This window comes from Corvus cornix, chromosome 1A (assembly GCF_000738735.6).
Source record: "Corvus cornix cornix isolate S_Up_H32 chromosome 1A, ASM73873v5, whole genome shotgun sequence".
Lineage (NCBI taxonomy): Eukaryota > Metazoa > Chordata > Aves > Passeriformes > Corvidae > Corvus > Corvus cornix.
The window spans coordinates 61,620,881-61,640,994 of NC_047057.1; the positions used below are offsets into that span (position 1 = coordinate 61,620,881).

General features: G+C 38.7%; 1 protein-coding gene across 4 annotated transcripts in view; it reads left to right on the top strand.

The window, feature by feature from the left end:
• The window catches only part of MPPED1 (metallophosphoesterase domain containing 1), a 63,120-nt gene that overhangs the window by 6,348 nt on the left and 36,658 nt on the right, over window positions 1-20,114 (top strand). For 3 of the 4 annotated variants that reach the window (XM_039571291.1, XM_039571290.1, XM_010410268.3), the window contains exons 2-3: window positions 6,630-6,892; window positions 11,862-12,043. In XM_039571291.1, coding sequence (XP_039427225.1) covers window positions 6,741-6,892; window positions 11,862-12,043 — 334 coding nt within the window. In that variant the 5' untranslated portion in view covers window positions 6,630-6,740. Of the gene's footprint in view, window positions 1-2,145; window positions 3,567-6,629; window positions 6,893-11,861; window positions 12,044-20,114 lie in introns of those variants that run through there. The other variant, XM_010410267.3, reaches the window with a different exon arrangement.

Sequence of the window (20,114 nt, forward strand, 5' to 3'; positions counted from 1 at the left end):
TTGGCTATATGGTAAAGCAGAAGTTTAAGGTGAAAACAAAGCAATATTATCAGGTTGTGTTGATTTTTCAGATTGAATAAATGAACAGTTTATTCATACAGATGAGAAATTGATTCTGAAAATGATACTGCTAATGAGCCAAAATATAATTAAATCTTCATAAATAGAATATTCAGTTGCTGCATAGTTTTGGGAACCAAGTAGGAAAATGAGAAAAAGTAATTTAAAATCATACAATCATTCAAAATAAGACTGACAAAGAAGGTTTCTAGGTGGTAACTGCTTTAAGTAAGTACAGAATTCGATTTTTAGGTAAATGTGCCATTTTTGTGTTTTCTGAACTCAGTGTCTGCACCGTTTCCTGGGTGCCTGCTCAGAACTTTGGTGTACAGTAGGTACAGTATATTTTTGGATGGAACTTCAAGGAAGTGGATATTACCACACAGTCCCAAAACCTTATTAATTTATCTCATTTCCTACTTGCTGTGTCCATATAATCCTTTCATGACAGTTAAAGCTCACAAGTATGTTAGTGTTCTTTATAAAGAAAATAATGAGAGAAATGTGCAGTATTTATGTTTGAGAGCAAAGGAAGTAATTAATTTCAAGGAAAAAATAATTCAGTCAAGAATTTTCTCATACTGTATGTGACAGGTCGTTACAACCTGCAAAGGAGAACAATGACGTATATTTTAGAATGGCGAGAAATACCTTGGAGGATTTTGTTGCTTTTTGTTTTTTTTTTTTTTTTTAATGCAGGTTAAGGTGATTGGAATTATAGAGAAATAGGAGGTTTATTGAAGTCACTGATTTTTTTGCATGTTAGAAACCAGATTGCTCGGTGCCCTGTAGATCTGCAGTTAACAAATACATGCGATATATGATGAGGCACTGAAGTATTCATCGATATGTGAAATATGAGGTTCTAAACGGAAGAGGACAAAACCAGTAGGGTTTTGAGGCTTACAGGTAATTCTGAATTATGTCCCCTGGTTTTGCTTATATGGGTGGAAATAGCTATGACTTCCAGGGAAAAGATACGGTCAGAGAACTGAGTATTATTTGACTGACAACAGTTATCGAGTTTAGATTTGCTGGCACAGAAAACCACCTCAGATGTTTTTTTTAAAAGGCTTAGAAGTGCATATTTAGTTTTAGTTATTTTTTAAATGCAATGGGAAATGTTCCTGTCTCCGACAAATCATATTCGTGTAGGAAGCCTAATGATTCCATCGGTAGAAGTGTGAAGGATCAAAATTAAAATCCACAAGTGACTCCATGACATTTGATTGTACTGCCTTCCCTTTAAAGTCCTCATTTCTCAGGTGAGCACACCAGGCTGCCAAGGGGAGGCTCAGTGGTTTTGGTTTCCCAGGACCTGCATTCTGTTTCAGAAGAGGAAGAGGAGAAAGAGGAGAGTATATCCCTCTGGAAGGGCTTTCATCTGCAGAGTGATTTCCCTGGCTCATCCTTTCCCACAGAATAATGCCTTTTTAGGATTATTTCAATATTCATTTTCCAGTGGCAGAACTGAAGATAGCAGATTGATTCCATTGATTGGCCTCTATCTGAACTGTCTGAAATGGGTATTTTAGCAAAAAGCCTTAGTATTTTCAGCTTATTTCTCAGAGTAAGTGGTTTCTTTTCTCGTCTCAGTATGTTCCCTTACTGGTGGTCAGTTTATAACAAGCATTTGTCAGGAGGTTAAAGCAAAAGCAGGAATTTGTGATAGCGAAGCTGGTGGTTGTAAAAATGTTACTGTGACAATTTGGACCATTGATGCAGAGTACTCTGTAATGATTGTTTGGGGGTTTAAATAAAGGGTCTACTTCCCCTTGTAGGGGATAATCTGGTGGTCTGTGAAGGGCACTGTAGTATAGGGAAGACCTGGGCCCTTGTTAAAGCTCTTGGAAGAGTTCCTGGTTAGCAGTGTCCGAGCTTTGCACGAGAAGCAAGTGTGTCACCGTGTGGTCTCACGCTCCTCTTGAAGGTACTTTACTGCTCTTGTCTTACTGGCTTTCCCTGAAAAAAATACAGCTCTGATGTTTTATAGCTTCATGGAAATGCTTCTTTTTTTTTTTTTTTTTGATACTACATTTTGTTCTTTCACTGCCTCTCCAAACCCCAGCTTGTCAGGCTGTCTGTGCAAAATGAGCAACGTTTTCTGTAGCTGCCTCTTTGCCCCTGGCCTTGGTACTGCTGAGAGTCCCAGTGTTCTCTTCTTTCTGTGTCTGACTGGTGGTGAAAAATCTGGCAACTGTCCCTGTTCAGGTCTTGCTGGGATGTGCCACAGTCACATTGTGCTTCTTGACCTCCAGATGTTTGCAACTTAGCAAAGTTCATTCCTCAGCAGAGAACACCTTTATAGTTTTCTCCCAATTCGTAACTTCTTTTTTTTTTTTAATATCATTTTCATCATCAGTATTTTATCTTGGTTTCTAATTATTATTTCAGTGACATCTGCTTGAGTCATGTTGCTTCAAGTCTGGATTCATATTGTGTGCTGCTGGAAGTATTTTCAAGAAGTGTCAGTGGTGTTTTTAGACTTCAGACAAAAGGTGGATGATGGAGAGAGCAGTGGGGACAGTGGAGTGAGATATGGGGAGGGACAGTGGACATGAGAGTGAGCCTAGAATAAAGCAAAATCTGTGAGTGGGGAAGTGACATTAAAATAAAACATTGGCTTGAAATGAGAAAAAAAAACCCCAAAAAGGTAAATAGGATGCATAAAAAGGCTGGGAAGTTTGTGCAGAAGGGGAAATATTTATGCTACGGTATGAGATACAACACCAGAAATTTCAGGCTGAAAAAAGTTAAAGAAAAATCTTAATGCAAAGATTTATTTGAGGATCTCATAAAGTACTTAAATATGTCTGGGTAGTCCTACCTCCCTAGTCCAGTAATTCTTTAGGAGAGATGTTTCAACCCGCACAGTTCATGGCCTGATGTGAAGCCTTCTGAAGGCTGGAGCAGTGTCCACTGTACGCAGTGGAATTTGGGGCCATTTGAGCACACGCTGGAGAAAACAGCAGGAAAATAATGTACAGAGAACATTCCTGCCTTCAGTAAGAAGATGGCTTAGCTGATTTAATAGCTTTTTCTCAGTCTGTGATTCCAACAGCCAGGTTTGTGATATTTATTTTAGTATTCATGTTCTTGCAGTCCTTTTTACATTTCTCTGTTTTTCCCTGGCAGACATCCCGCAGCTCCATAAGTCTGGGGGAAGAGGATGGTTAGCATGTTGTTGCTGTGGGGATTTGAGTCTTAACTCTCTGTGTTGGTAATGCTGGGCATATAATTTTAAAACTTGCATGCTACAGAAGCAGATAATTATTTCCCTGCTGCATTTTATACTGTGGTTTGGGAAAGCAATACATTTCAGCATATTAAAAGAGAGAAAAAGTTATGAGTTGGGGGACTATTGGAAATGGAAACAGAAAGAGGGGAGTAATGGGTGTCAGTCTGGTTATCAGTCAAGCTGGAAGGAGACAGCTTGTTCTGTCGAACACCAAGAATGTCAGTAGTCAGCCAATCACTTATGCAGGAAGAAAACCATAGACTGAAAGGTAAGGTTCAAAGACATCTGTGTATGTTTCTGAAATGAGCTTGAAATCAGCTTGCTATTGAATTACACTTACTGATCCTGTGTGTTACATAGATGATTTCTGTTTAGCACTGGGTATTCCTACGATTGCTATTTATTTTATTTTTATTGCAGGATCTGTCTCCTTTCTCCTTTCCTTTCTCCTTTCCTTTCTCCTTTCCTTTCTCCTTTCTCCTTTCTCCTTTCTCCTTTCTCCTTTCTCCTTTGCCCTTTGCCCTTTCCTTTCCTTTCCTTTCCTTTCCTTTCCTTTCCTTTCCTTTCCACCCCTGCCCTCTTCTTCTTCTTCCCCTTCCCTCTTTCCCTTTCCCTTTCCCTTTCCCTTTCCCTTTCCCTTTCCCCTTTCCTTTCCCCTTCCCCTTCCCCTTCCCCTTCCCTCTTTTTCTTCCCCTCCCCTCTTCTTCTTTCCCTGTCTTGTCTTTATGGCTTCTATGTGTCCAGGGTTGGCAGCGAGTGGCTGTCACTGAGCAGAAGGCTCAATATGCTGTTGTGTATCTTTTTTTTCCCCTTCCATTTTTTTTTACATCAAGGGAAATAGGTTGTCTTCCCATTTTTCACCTGTGTATAGAGTGTACTTTCTGCTGACTGCCCATGGCTGCCATTCTCTCAGTCTGGCCTAATGGTGTGATTCACACACTTTCCCGTGTGCAAGGGTTGATTCCCTGCTTAAAAGATCTCTTCAGCACTAAAGGATGTGTCAAGTGGTGTACTGGATGTGTTTCTGTTCACAAACAAATTCTGTTCACTCAAATTGTCTTTTGAGTTAGATTGTGTTAGTAATTGTTATTCCACTTGTTCAGAAAGAGGAAGAGAGCCAAAGAGTGGGTATTGGGGTACATCCACATTTATCTGCTGATTCTGCAGCAGATTTGACATCTGACTTATAAATTGTAAAGGACAGGACCCAAAGAGAAGGCTGACAGAAGCTGTTTCCTCAGCTGCTGTGGGCTCCTGAGAACTTCCTAAGGCTAAAGGGAGATTCTAGGTCCCTAAGGCAGTGCCTTAACTCCTTCATAACCCCAGTTCAGTTGTAGGTAAAGTGGGCATAATCCCTGAATTGTAAAAAAAAGGCTGTGTTTTTCAGGTAGTTCGAAATCCTTATGTAGAGATGTGGAATCATAAATTATTTCTCTTACTGGAGAATATTTCTAGAGGTCACCAGTTCTAATAGTTTCTTTCAAACAGAAGTAGGTTCACGTAGAACAGTTTGCCCCTCGTAAAATCTCTGACCTTGACTATTGAAACTTCTTTACAAATGCATCATTTAATACAGGAAGCTCCTTAGGGAAGGTTCTTCACATCTGCTGTCATAATTTCTTATTTCCTAAATGCAGCAATTTATACTTGATTATTCTTACAAGGATCATGCCTCCCTTCCCTCCCCCTGCTCTGGCACATTCCTTTGTGCTGCTGCTTCTTCTGTAGCCTGAACGCGGCATCTGAGAGTGTTTGAAATCCCAAATTTTCTTTGTTGTTATTCTAGCATTTCCTTACCACTCTGTTCTAGGGGAGGGCATGCAGGAATCTGCTCCTTTATTCTGAGGCTGTTTTGCTGTGGCTTGTTAGTGACAGCAAGTTGTCATCATCTTACAGCCATTCAGCCAGTAACAAAAACCAAGCTGAATCTTTCATTTTGGCTTCCTGAGAACAAGATTTCCCCAAACAAAAATACCCTGCCACTTCTTGGAGCACTTAACATCTGTGGTAGTTAAGCAGAGGGCTGCAGCCCAGATTTTTAAAGATGCTTAGGTGCTTGACTGCCACTAAACTGAATTGGACCTAAGTACTTGTACATAACTTTAAATATTTGAGTGACTGTGAAGGTCTCCCTCATCCATCACTCTCAACAGTGATCCATTCAGAATGGCAGAAAGGCACATCAGCATGGCCACCGAAAACACTTCTAGCCCTGCTCTCCAAAACTCGGCATATTACGTGAATTGCTGCATTCTAGCATGGCTATTCATGAAATACGTCTTTGAATCAGATTGCTTGTATTCCCTAGAAGAAAAGAGTCCCTGCTTGCATGAAAGTCAATATTTAAGTCAGACAACTTTTAAAAAGGATGCAAAGTTATACTGTAAAAATACCCACCTTTATAGCTTATAATCCATTTTTTATTAAAACTGGGAAATAAGAGTAAAATTCACATTTAAATTACTTTCTGCTGTTTCTAGGGGATACTCTTTGCATTCCGGTTGGTTTCACTTTGTTCTTCCCCTACCCATTTTCAGTACTGCTGTTCTAGACTTGCATAGCCTTCGGGGAAAAATTTATTCCCAAACATAAAACCTGTATGGATTTTACATTTTTTAATATTTAGTAACATTTAACTGTGTGTTAGCCTTGGAATCATGCTGTTTTCCTGTGAATCTAGAATGCTGGGCTAGTACTGACTGAAAAGTGTTTGAAGAGGGGAGCTCTTCATATTTGTGTCCTTCACTCAAGGAGTTGTGTCCTCCTCAAGGAGTTCTTTCAGTGACAATGTAAAACCAGGATCAAGTGCATGGAAAGCCATTCACTCTTCTGTTGATGTAAAGAACAGGCACTTGCAATGCTTCTCTGTAATAAATGTCACAGAGTCCGGGAAAATTTAGTTAAACTAGTTCTTGTTCAATTAACTTGCATTGGAGTTGTGCATAGTCATGTATTCAGTTTCAGGTTTGGTGGGGGTTTTTTGAGGGAGGATGGGGAATAAAAGTTCATCAGTTCTATGAAAAAAAAGAAAGTAAATGACTGTGTTGGAAAAACATTATGATTTGATGTGGCTTTCTGAATGACTGTCTTGTCTTTTGGGTTTGGATTAAAAGTCTGAAATACTTGAGCAAGTTGCCCCTATGTTCTGTAGCAAGTTTACTTTCATGATGTGCTTCCCACCCCTTACCCATGAGGTCACTGAGCTGGAAAGGTTTGCAATGGGTTCTTTGAGCAGTCGGTCTTTGTCCCTCCGTTGTCACCTCGTATTAAAGCAAATTCCAAGCAGATGAAGTGTCCGACAGTCATGCTGCATCTCTCCAATCTGCCCTAGGTGTTTGGAAGGGGAGTGTGCTGGTTGGGTCGGGGGCTGTCATGGTGCTCGCCCCTGGAGCAGGAAGATAGCAGAAATGGTGGCCTGAGGGCGCCGGCCCCGCGCGCAGACATGGCCTTCGCCCAGTCCCACATCATGGCAGCCAGGAGGCACCAGCACAGCCGGCTCATCATCGAGGTGGATGAGTACAGCTCCAACCCCACACAGGCTTTCACGTTCTACAACATTAACCAGGGACGCTTCCAGCCCCCACATGTGCAAATGTAAGTATTATAGTTTTGTTATTGCTCTAGCACAGCCTTCGGAATGGTTATTGCCTTGTCGATGTGGTATTTGATGGACCAGTCAAAAAGAATTCAAAGAACACTGTTTTGCTGCTTTCTAATAATAATTACTATAATGACACAAAATCAGTCCATTTGAAAAGTACTTTGTTAAAAGATGGGAGAAAGATTTCTTTACTGGTGTAAGTGTAATGCATAGTACTTACGTATTAAAAAGAGAAATAAAAAACAAGCAGTGGCAATAAAACACGAGATGCTACAAGGATGATACTTTCTGCAATCTTATAATGTTTGTTTGCTTTGTGCACTTGCATATTGATGTACAGAGCTGCTGAAAATACCAAGCCTGGATCTGTACAGCACACATTCTGTTTGGTTGGTTATATTACAGCTGCATACAAAGGAAAAATCATATCAATATGTAAAATACTGTGGGCACCCATCCGACAACTTACTTTCCTACCAATGTGCTTAAAATGCCAAGTGCTTAAAGAGTAATTAAAATAATGTGTTTGTTTCTGACTTCTTATATAATGACAACATCAGTAAAATTAACTGCTCTAGATGATTTACTTGTAACGTAAAGTGGAGAATTATAATTACGAAATGAAATCTGCCATAAAGTTTAAAGCCAGAAGGAAGAGCAAAACACTAAAGCTATTACAAATAAATTAAGTATAAAATTCTACTGTAAAATATTTTTATAGGGAATAAAAATGTCTGCACCATTTTATTGTGTTTATTAAAGAGAGAAGCAGCCTTATCTTTAGATCAGATGGCTGGTTTTCCTTTTTTAAAAGGGAACCCTTTTCCTTTAGAAAGACTGAACAAATAGCCACCTAGTTTACTTTTTTGGTATTTAATATGATTTGATAACTTAAAAACATAGGTCGTGATGTCTGCAGTTAAAAAACTCAGCACTTGTGACTGGTTGAATGTTGTATGTCTATTTAGTGAACACTTCTTCGGTATAAATTAGATTATATAAAAAAAAATCTGATGACTAACACGTATATCAAGATGGTGAGCAAACACCGAGTTTTTGGGGGCAGTGTATTATGGTCTGTGTTGGGGTTTTTTAGATCCTACTGAGATGCAAACAGTAAAATGAGTTGAGTGTTAACACTGGGAAACATCTTTTGTTTATAGAGCTGGCAAATGGTAGAAAAAGTACAAACAAACAAATGTGGGTTCAGAAATACTTTTACAAATGAAAATGCCAAATGCAGGTTGCCTGATTTGTTGAGGCTTAGCTATTCTTTGTGGATATTCAGACAGCTCCTGGGCACTCAGGAATTTGTTTCCTGGTCTTAAAAGCTGAGTGTGTTTTACTGGGCTGAAAACAAGTTATTTATTAGTATTCACTTGGTTCTCAACAATATGCTGTTTAAACTTCTAACCAGCAAGAAATCATGTTACTGGAGGCTTAGGCAGTCAACTACATGATAGAAACCCCGCACCCAAGCAAGTACTTGAAAATAAGCTATCCCTAGAAAATAGTTCCTCAGAAGAGTTTAGCAATCTCTCATGAATGCTTAATACTATTGAAGAAGCTTGTGCAAATAGAAAAACAGGCCAAATCAATTGAAACATGTACCACAATCTGACCTATGCTTTCTCTTTGTACAGAAATAGTAAATAATGTTTCTGAATACCAGCAGGATTGCTTTTTCTTTTTTCTACCAGTGAATAGAATAGTAACAAAGAAAGGAAAAGTAGACGCAAAAAGGGTGACAAAAGCACCTTTTATTCACATGTTTGTTGTGGGTGAAATCTTAGCCCTGCTTCTCTGCGTGCAAGTTTTGTCCTTAACTTCAGGGAGGTGAAGTCTTTGTGCATGGTTCAAAATACCTCCATTAGTGATGTTGCAGGCAATCATAAACATTTCGCGTAGACCTGTTAACATCTGAACTCACAGTAAACTACTTTAACCACGCAGGGGGAGGGTTGTGTGCTTCTTTTCTTCTGGATTCAGTCTTGCAGCTCTTCCTTGGTCCTCTGTGCAGGTTTGGATTTCGTATTTCACGTTTTAGCTCCCAGAACATGCTGACAGCCCTTCCTAGATCTGTTGTAGTCCGGCATCCCTGTGCTTGTGAGATGACTGGGTTGCCTCTGACAAGAAGGGGGGTAAATTCTGCCAGTGTTTTCAAGTCCATCAGTCATTTCTGGAAAGTGCCTGTCTCGCTCCTTCATGAACTACTGAAATCTAGCGTATAAACGAACCTCCAGAAGTGTTTTTGCTCTGAGATGTTCCAACTTTGCTTTTCAGTTTCTCTGCAAGTTTTCCTACTGATCTAAAGAAAAACAAAAGCATTTGCACAAAAATAATCAGCAGATCTGTATTCCTCTGCTCGTGCTGCAAGCTGTGCATTGGGTGTTGGTGTGACAGCTGCTGTGGGAATGCGTTACACAAGAATATGGGGATTGAGCCTTCAGAAATTATTTCCAGTAATAAAACTTAGATGTGTTTGCGAAACTTGACATATGCTTTTACCTATATATGGTCTCAGTGTGTGCATATCACTTCAACATGAGAAATCTGCATCTCATTTATTTGGTTTTTTTTTTTTTTGTACTGATGCACTTTTCCCACGAAAATTCTCTGGCCAGAATTTAAAAGTTACACATACCTCAGCAACCAGGAAAATGCTGTCCACACCTTCCCCATCCCCATCCAAAGCATGTGCATTATGTGCTGCTTGGGGTTGCCATGGTAAGTGTGCATTTCACATAGCTTCCTATGTGAAATGCACACAACTCCCTAACACCCAGCTTACTGCTGTGCTGAGCTTTAAAAGATTTCTGAAGGAGAAGCAGTACCTGCCTTAAAGGCTACCCTACCGCAAAAAGTAGTATTTTAGACCAGTCCATATCCTTATATTTGCCAAGGTAGTATCCATGATTTAAAGCTGGCTTAGTAATGCCATCTGTAACTCACATTGGGAAGTGTTGGGCAGGGAGAGCAATAATTCAGTTTACTGGACTGATGTTTAATCCTTTTAGCTTGAACATCTACAGTGATAGTCAAGGTCAGCCCCTCATCGTTTTTATCCGACCATCCTGGTTAACTCTGTGAACTGACTGCGTTGTCCTTCACACAGCTCCCACCTGAGGGCAAACCCTCACTGCCCAGTCTAAACTCCACCATTCACCACCCACATTCCTTTGCACCCCCGCTGCCTCCCCTAGAGCTCATCCTGTGCAGCTCTCTCCTCCAAAACAGAGGCATTTTTAACATCTCAACCCTTTTCCCTCATCTGCTCTTCTCCATGTGCCCTACTTGAGGTGTTTCCAGCTGCTTGGAGTCCACTGCACTCTTTGCCACCCAAGTTTTGGAGTTCCCACTACATCCTTGCTTACATATGCCCCTGGCATGTCATTCATCAGGTAGGATGTGATCACAGCTGGGTTTACTCCTCAGCTCATATTTAGCTACTTTCTGCTCAAAACCTGGAACTTCAGAAAGACAACTATAAGGTCTTTGTGCTAAAAGGCTGCTCCTCCAGTTTTGCTGTAAAAAACCCAATATTTCTTCTTCCTATATGGGAAAGATGGGTACAAAATAATTGGTTCATACTCTGGTGACATTGTAGAAAATGCTAAGACCTTTTTCTGTATTTAACAAGGTTTCAATGTTTTAGGTTTGTTCCTCATCCTCTCACTAATCCTGTGAGGTTGTCAAAACCACCTCAGTTTATCTGCCTATAAATTTAATAGAATTTTTTGACACAGAGAAAAGATTAAGTGATTAAAGATTATCTTATGTATTCTTATGTCTTTTAAGCAATAAAATGATTTTTGAAAATTTACCTAGTAAACACAAGTAATATTATTAATAGCAGAGATCTCTATATTTTTTTTCCCTGGGTTTGTTTATGTAAAAGTAAGCTCCTGAATTGAAGCACAACCAGCAAGGGACAGAAATACGTACTGTGTACTGCATCAGTGAACAAAACTAATTTTATTTGTCCTTTCAAAAGAAATGTTGTAAAAATAAAATAGTTCATAACAATTCTGTATATCTCTCTGGTTTCTAGTGACACAAATATAACTCTTGCATCTCTACCTTTTTGATTTTATTCCAGCAGAATTCCCTAACTGGAGTAGCAGATACAGTATAGCTGCATATAGATTTGCTTCTGTGTATTCAAACAAAATATGGATTCAGGTTAAAAAGATTGATTTGAAAATAAGTATTCCTCCTATAGCAGAGAGGTGTTCTCTGATTTCCTCTTTTAAATTATAAGTGAACCTCATCAAACTGGGTCAGATCTTTTCATTTCCTCAGTTTTGAATGTAGAGATTGGGTTCTGAACAATGCAGCCTCACCCCTCACAGCATCTGATTTCATTTAGTGTAATTAAGCCCAGAAAGTTGTCACTTTGTCCTGACAATAGTCAGGCTTTAACGTACATTTACAGCTGTTAGGAGAGTTTTTATGTTGCTTTACATTAACACACTGAAACATATCTCCAAAATGTGTTAATTAAATTTGCTGGAATTGAGTTACTTGCAGAAAAGAAGTTATAATTAGAAAAAAAAATGCATTTAAATGCATTTATGTATCTGAAGTAAATCTTTTCCCTGTGTACAGTGTAATCATATTTAAACAATGAAATGGCGTAGTATTATTCCTTTGAAACTGGCAATGCCTTTGATTTATTTGTAAGTATTTGTGTCAGAGTTACTGCCATAGTCCAATCTCTTTTCCTTAATCTCTTTAAATTAATCTATCTACCCAACAAATACTGAAAATGTTGTGATGCAAACATCAAGATCTTTTACACCTCCCATTAGTGTTAGGTTTGTTTTAATAAATCCTTCCATCAGGCAGATTTAGAAGTCTGTGGAAGCTTTTGTAAAGGTAAAAAGCAGTATTAGAATTGCAAAGCAGACACTAAGAAGTACGTAAATACTTTATAACCTTGTTATGATGCATTTCCTGCAGGGTTGATCCGGTGCCCCATGACGCTCCCAAGCCTCCAGGATATACACGATTTGTCTGTATTTCTGATACTCACTCAAGAACTGATCCCATCCAAATGCCATATGGAGATGTGTTAATACATGCTGGTGATTTTACTGAGCTGGGACTTCCTAGTGAAGTAAAAAAATTCAACGAGTGGCTAGGTAGGTATTGAATTCTGTGTGGATTTGAAAGTAAATTTGTTTACTGATCGTGTCTGCCCCTTCTGCCTCCCAGTTAAAAACCTCCACGCACTCAGAAATCATGAATATTAATTTGACTTTTAAATTTGAATGGCAGTGAGCGGGAATCAGAGTCTTTTTTTTCCTTAGTTTTGAAAAATATTTTTGCATTTTTCCAACTGAGCAAATAGGATTTGTGAGACTATTCATCTGTTCTGCCTTCACACTCTCAAGTATACATTAAGCAACTTCTTGGTGATAGCAACAATTGAAGTCAGGAGGCCTTTAATGATTTACATAAAATCTCTTCCATACATTGTTACAGCTTTGCTGCCTCCCCAAAAAAGTTGTTGTGACTGAAAACATTTGTCTGTTTAACCCCAGAGGGCTCATAGGTTTGGGGTTTTTTTATATCTGAGGCTCAGCTGCGCCACAGAGATGAATTCTAAACAAAGCAAACCGTGTGTGCCTGTGGTTGCTGCCTTGGATGTAGCAGACCAGATGTAGATGCCTTCTGTAGGCAACTGTTGGCATTGGTAACTGAAATTCTGTTCCACTGGGCAAGAGAGTGATGATTTACGTGTGCTTCTGCAATGTTTTGTATATGCTAAAAAAAAAAAAAGACACTGAAAATTGGAAAGCATGCACTGTATCCAGACAAAAACCCTCATCAGTGCTGTTCCTGCAGCATTGCAGATACCTTAATTTAGAATAAAAGTGGCTTCTGGATTCTGAGACTTCATTAACAAAAAAAAAAAGGTGAGAGGGAATGAAGGAGTTGGAGAGGGAAAGGACACAGTTTAAGGGTAATGGATTTCAAGTTTTTATGTCGATTTTCTTTCTTGTAGTTGATATTTTTGCATTTTTTTCCTGCCTTTTTTTTTTCTTTTTTTTTTTCCTTTTTTTTTTCTACATATTGCAGCATTCCGCACTAGGACAGCACAAAGCAGACAGATGCATGTAGGCTGAAATGGAATTTAAAAAGGAAAGTCAGGACATCACAATTTAAACAAATATTTACAAGCAAATAATTATCAGCAAGGCTGATAAATATTTATTTGAGCTCAGGAACCCAATAACATGCCCCACATGGAACAATTGTTTTGTTCTGTGACTCTGAAGTTAGGAACAGCATGTGGAAGTAATAAATTGATATAGAGCTATCAACTCTGTCTCTGCACCCAAATGGAACAGGTTGGTTATAAAACAGCAAGTTTTGACCCTATTTTGTAGGTCTCTGCCATGTATTATAGTAATGTGCTGAAAATAGCATTTACAAATTATTCAAACCATATGGTTACCCCTTCTAAATAATCCTGATTTTATTTATCTGCTGGTGTGGGAAGAGAAGTGCTTTGGGATATTGCTGGTGAGCAAGGATGGGGCTGTGCACATTGCTTGCTGCACAGTTTTTGTCTCTGGTTCTCCATCTGCCTCCCTGCTGGTCACAGCTGTACACTGTTCTGAAGATGTCTGTAAGCTGAAATCCTCTCAGAATGGTAGGGAGATTTCCCAAGGCATTTCTGTGATGTTCTCTTCATCATTTTTATTCCAAAAAAAAGGGCTTAATTTTCTGACTTTTCAGGCATGCTTCCAATTTCATGGTAGCGTGCGCTTGGGAAAAGGTGATCTTGGTGGTTCGAGTTATATTTTTGCAAGAACATCTTTGAGATACAGAAAGTTAGCAAGTTAAAAGGTTTTTGTTTCATTTCTTGGCAATTTAAAATACAGATTTAACTTAAATTTTTAATATTTTTTTTGTTTGTTTTAAATGAACAGTTTACCAGCTCTTGAATATCTTAAGTGTTTGCAAAATCTGCAGTAAGTGGGAGAATGGTTAAAAGCGTTCCTGTTGAGAAGGAATTTCAGAAGGTTTTGCTGGTTGTCCATTTTTTTGTGAAGACATTAGTCTCCAACAGTTTTGATTTTTCTAGATAGCTGCTTCCAGTACCTTCCATAATTTTGCAGCTCCACAGCCAACCCAACCTTCTTCTTCCTTAATATTTTACTGGTTTCTTGAGAAAGTAACTGACAGACTCTGGCACCGACTTTTCCTCCACTGACATCCTTCCTTGCTGCTGCCAGATTTCCCTGTTTATTCCTTCATGCACAGGGCTTGCTTTCCCACTTATTTTGTTCTTTGTCTAATCCATGTCTGCTGCTGTCATTAGATTACAACTTTGTATATGCCTTGCAGTAAACACTAGGTTTGATACACCTTCCCTTGATCTCAGCTCCCCCCCAAGCACGAGTTACAAATCCTCCTCCTGCTTTTGCTCCATGTCTTCATGTGCAGCGTTGATGCCTACCTTTCGGTTTTCTGCTCTGCCATACCCTCTTGTGTCTGTGCCACTCTGGTCTATCTCTGTTTCATCTCTCCACATGAACTTGCCCTTCAGCAAGTCCAGATTTTATCTTTGCGCTTTATGTAAAACTCCTGTGCGTGTTCTGATGGAAAATTTATTTTACATTACCATCATTAACTTCCATGGGCCTTATGGTTCTATCAAGCACATGCTCAAGTGTTGTGCTAATAGAGGCACATTGGCTGCATGAGTCATCCCCTAAAATCTGTTCTCTTTTTCTGACTGTCCGTGGGTACCCAGCAAGGCCGGTACCAGCTCAGATGATGCTGCTCACGATCCCAGTATTGTCCCTGCCTGGGGCTGGCAGCCCAGGTGCTCTGTTTTGGCTGCCCTTTAGTCACCAAGTTTTATACTTGTGACCCCTAAAGTCCTCTACTTCATTTCAGTTTGTTTTTGCTGGTAATTAATTGTTTTCTCTCATGTGTCTTTTTCTCTAAGCCCTTTCTGAGGGAGAGAGTTGAGGTTTCACTAGGGCTGGGTTGATGTTTAGCTCTGTGGAAGAGTTAAAATGTTGGTGATCACTGGATGTATTTATTTTCTCAGCCTTCTCTGGTAGGCAGTCCAGGATTACTTTTAATTTTTAATTTTTAATTATTAAAATTATTATTTTTTAGATAGATTTTTCTTCTCTGAGTTTTTTAATTGCCTTTTGGATCTGTGCAAAGTTTGAGCACAGACACAGTTTTGCATCAGAATTCCAGAATATGATAGGGGTGGTGTGGTGAACTGTGCTTATTCTGAACCTGTCATCCACTAGTTTGATTTGGTATTTCCTAATACTGGAAGAGGCAAGTGAACAATTTATCATTCTTTATTCTGCTTCAGAATTTTTAGGTTCTTTCCATATCTTCCCTTAGGATATTTTCAGGCTGAAGATTGTACAGAAGTCCTTAAATGCCTTTGATCATCTGTGTCACTCTTTGTACCTCTTTGTTCCACATCCTTTTAAAAAGAGTGAGACCAGAACTGCACATGTTCTGAGAACACTACAGATTTATTCCCTGGCATAATGAAATTTCCTAGCTCTCCTTTCCTTTCTGGTGTTGTGGATTACTCTGTTTTTAACAGAACAGTGAGATGGCATTTTCACAGAATTTCCTAATACAATTCTATGAACTCTTTCCTGAATGGTAATACCTAGTTCAGAAGCCATCACTGCATCTGTAGTTTGTGTAGTTTTTTCCAGTACTTGAATTATTCTGCATAAATTTATGTTCAGTTTCATCGGTCCTCTTATTGCCCAGTCATGAAATATCATGATGTATTTTGCAGGTGAGATTTCTATTTTGCTGATGTTTTTCAGAGTAACTTGGAAAATTGAAGGAAAAGGAGAAGAATAGTCAGTTTACAAAGCATACAAATGGTGCCAACCTGCTCATTGCTCTCCCTTTTCTTTTTTCTGAACTGACCCTTCTCCTGTTATCATATTTCAACTATTTCCTTTTTTTAGCTAGTTTGTTCTCTTACTGTATTTTTCTTCCAAATTTAAAAACTCAGTTTTGGAAAATCAGAAAAAAACAAAGTACAAGGTATGTTTTATGGTAGGACTGAACAGAACTTTCTGATAATTTATAAAAATGCATGGTGTGACTTCAAACATGTGCTAATTTTCCAGCATGTTCAGGGGATTTTAATGACAACACTGCAAACAGACAAAAATAATCTGCAGCTTTTTCATTATTTTCGGTTTTTTTATTTATTCCCTTATTCCCTACCTGCATATCAATCAAATCTGTTGTAGGACAAATACAAAGATGCATGCCCTGCCTTAGTACACTTGTCAAATACTGACTCCAAAACCATCTCTATTTTTTATCTCCCATATTGTTGGCACTGGAAATTGCCTGCTTGGCTCAGTTACTCATGTAATTCCCTTTGCTCAAGCCTGTAATATCATTTCCAAATTGTGTATGCTCCAGGACCCACTGTCACTTTGAGCTTGTGGGTTACTTTCCTGGAAATTTAACTAAATAGCTGATCTGTGGTATAAGCTGCAACACGTACTTCCATCTTTTCTCTGAGAATTCTCTTCTGTGCATGGATTGGAAAGATTACTTAAACTATCACATTTTATAATGTATATGGTTTCAGTGTGTTTGCTTGAGATTTTCCAATTTCTAAGACAGAGTTTCTATTTGAGATTCAAGTTCAAGGTAAATTGGAAATAAAAAAAATAGAAAGTGACTTGGACTTGTAGTGGAAAACAATAATTAGCTCTTCAGAGTATTTTCCTGGAAATGTTATTACATGCATGTTGTACACACACAAACACAGACACACACACAAAAAAAGGATTACATTATTTGACATGCACTTCAGGAACTGACCTAGGCAAATTCAGCATGAAGGATATATTTTTATTTCAGACCAAAAGATATTTTAGAGTGAAGATGCCTACCAAGTGTAGTAACTATCATTACTAGAGTTAGCTGTTTCTAGAATTTGATTGTATTTGACCTAATCCTGTAGTATTAGATTCTGTAGACAGAATCAGATATTTGTCAATAAATATAATCTCTACTTTTAAGTTCTTGATAAAAGATCTTCAGAAAAACTTGTGGTCACTAGGCTTAGCTTTACTTTTGCTTTGTAAAATGATGGTAATTATTTTTCTTCCTCTCTTAACAGGTATATTTTTAAGTTCAGTAATACATTTAAAACAGATTAAAATCATGTTGAAGATGAAAAAAATCAGCTTCAGAGCAGCAAAAGGAATTAGATTTTATATATTGTAGCCATGCCATTTTGACCATCGGTAATTACACTATTTTAATGTTAATGTAGAAACCCCTTGAAAGAAGTATTTAAGCACTAATTATCTATTTACAAAAGAATGGCTTTGGAAATGCAGTAAAAAACATTGAGCTGTGTAGGGATTTAGAACAGATGTCAATTTTAAAAGACTGGGCATACTAAAAAATAAGTGTTGGTTTTTCTTGCATTTCTTAAATGTATAGTGGCTCGGATGCATTTGTACATCCCAGGCTCAGACACAGAAAAGTGCACTACAACACCCTCTCCCAGTATTTCTCCAGTTCTGGCAAGTTAGGATGTCCTAGGAGCTCCAGAATATTAAAATGGCTTTTGTGAGTCTCAGCATCAATATTTGTTGCATCCCTGTATTGGGCAGATGATCCAAAGCAACTGTTTTCTATGTACACCTCCTGTGCCAGTGGTGAGAAGCTGTAGAGGTGATGGGTGCTAAAGCATTGTTCCTTTAATTCCTCCTTTCAAACACGTGTGCTTCTGGGGTATTTCTTGTACTAATACTGAGCTTGCCTCTTTCCACTAATGCATTGGAAAGTAGCCAAACTTCAGGGTTCTGGGTCTGTGGTTTCATAAATACTGAGACCCCCCCTGACCCCTCAAATGAGCAAGTGAATAAAAATACCCAGTCTTATCCCAGACTAGCAGACAAAGGTAGGTTTAGGAAGGCAGTGTGGCCCAGAAGTGAACAACCACAGAACTGGAAAGATCTGGGATGTGATTCTGTGAACTGTCATTGCCTCTGGCAGAGATATTTGAAAGAGCCTGAGGAAGACAGGCAACCAAATTCTAGTTAGTCATCTTCAGATTTGACAGCCTCTTTATTGTTCCCCCTTGTGAAATTGTGAAAATGATGCTTGATCCACCTACCACATGAATGTGTTGGAGGATTAATTATTCTCAGCACAGCACTTTGAACACCTATTGTGCAGCACTGTACACAAACATTAAACATGGTTATTAGTGCTGTGCACCTCGTACGCTGACATGACACACGGCTCTTTGTAGTCTTCCCTTCCAGAAGGTGACAAGTGGGAGATGCTGAAAGCGCCTCCGTGGGATCTGAAGATCTGAATAGGAATCTGTATCAGTGTGCACAGAGATCCATGTAGGAAGTGTAAAACGTTTTTTAATTGTTACTTTTTAACTCTGTTTTCCCAGCTCCTTCCCTTTCGTAGTCCCCAGATACAAGCTGTAACCAAAACTAGATTATTTCAGGGGGCAGAAAAGCTGTGGTAGGAATTTATGTCCTCAGAAAATTTAAGACTATAACTATCCCAGGAAGTAAAAAAAAACCCAACAACTTATGCAAACGGACCCTGTGACTTACATAGTTGGTGGCTTTCGAGCCATCAAGTGCCATAATCTAAGGGGACACATTAAAGGAAGGTTCAGTTGAGGCAGACATTGCAGTCGTGCAATTTTGTAGACATCTCTTACAGACCCCAGGTGACCAGAAGGTGCAGATCCACGTAACCTTTTGTCTTGACTCACTGCAGCTACTCTAATGGCCTAGTTATGCATTGGGCTGGTTCTGCATAATTACAGGGTAATTAAATAAACTGAGCTAAAAGGAAGCCACTTTTCCTTTAAGAAGTAATTTTGACCAATTATTACGTGTGTGGGTGTCTATAAAACACCACAGTATATCAAAGAGTCTAAGTTGGATTATTATCAGGTGGTTTTTTAGTTTGATTTGCCTTTGTCTATTTTAAGGAATCCTGTTTTACCAACGTGAGCAGTGTTTTATGTGTTTGCTGTTCTAATGTTTGGTATAATTACTGGCTTTTTCAATGCAAGAATGGCTAGAGCTGGAAGGTTACAGATGACTTCGGAGGGAGTGTTCATTTACAGTATTATTCCAGATTACACACCATACAAAAAGTATGTTAATGTGAGTTTCCCAGACATCAGCCTCAGTGTTTAAACACAGAACTGTCAAAAAGATGCTAAAAAGCAATCTGAGACAGTTATGCAGTCTTTCCACTGTATCACTCACTGCTGTATTCTAAAAGGTTGAAATGAGAGGGAAGAAGCATTAAGTGGGCACTTACATGATTGTCACTTCTTTTAATGAATACTAAAAATTCTGCTCAGTACAATACCAGGAGAGAAGCAAAGCACATCTGCCTGTACAAGTTTGCATTTAGCTTGGCAAAGTTGGGAGTTGATAACAACTGTGAGCTTCAGAGGAGGTCCAAGGTTGATAAAGATGCCTCACTTGGTACAAGGGGAGCCTGGTGTATGGACATCATGAATTTGCTTTTGGATTATTTGCAGTGTTGATCTGGTTTACTGGGTTGCTGATAGAACAGGATGAGCCCTTAAGCACACACAATCCCATTTTGAACAAGCTCAGCTGCAGAGAAATAGCAAACAGACAATGTTGCTCAGCAGGCTGCATTATCAAGCCTGTAGTTCAAGCAATGGTTCCCCAGCACTTCAAGTTATTTTGTGAAAATTATGTTCGCCATAAAAAGAACCTACTGGAGTTTGGAAGTTAAAAATTGCCACAATAATTTTGTAATTGGTGCATAAACATGCAAAAATTAGATGTTCGGTTGATTTTCTTAATTAGTAATCTGCAGTAATGAAAGGAATAAACAAAGATGTTCCTAGCTAAAGAATATATATATTCCCATACATATTCTATTACCAGAACTGCTGTCACATTCTTACACTGAACAAATGAAAGCAAAGAAACTTTCTGAGAAAGGTTTGTTGTAACCTGACAAAAACTCCACAGATGAAGTGAAGAAGTCAGTAAGATGATAATACATCTGGCTATATATGAGTTAAATATGATATCCTGAGCTTGTTGATAGTAAAATAATCTCAAATAACAAGAAATTACATTGATGGAGGAAATTTGGGGCTGAGTTTTTTGTGTGATGAGTTATTCTGGGAGCAGAGCCACAGCT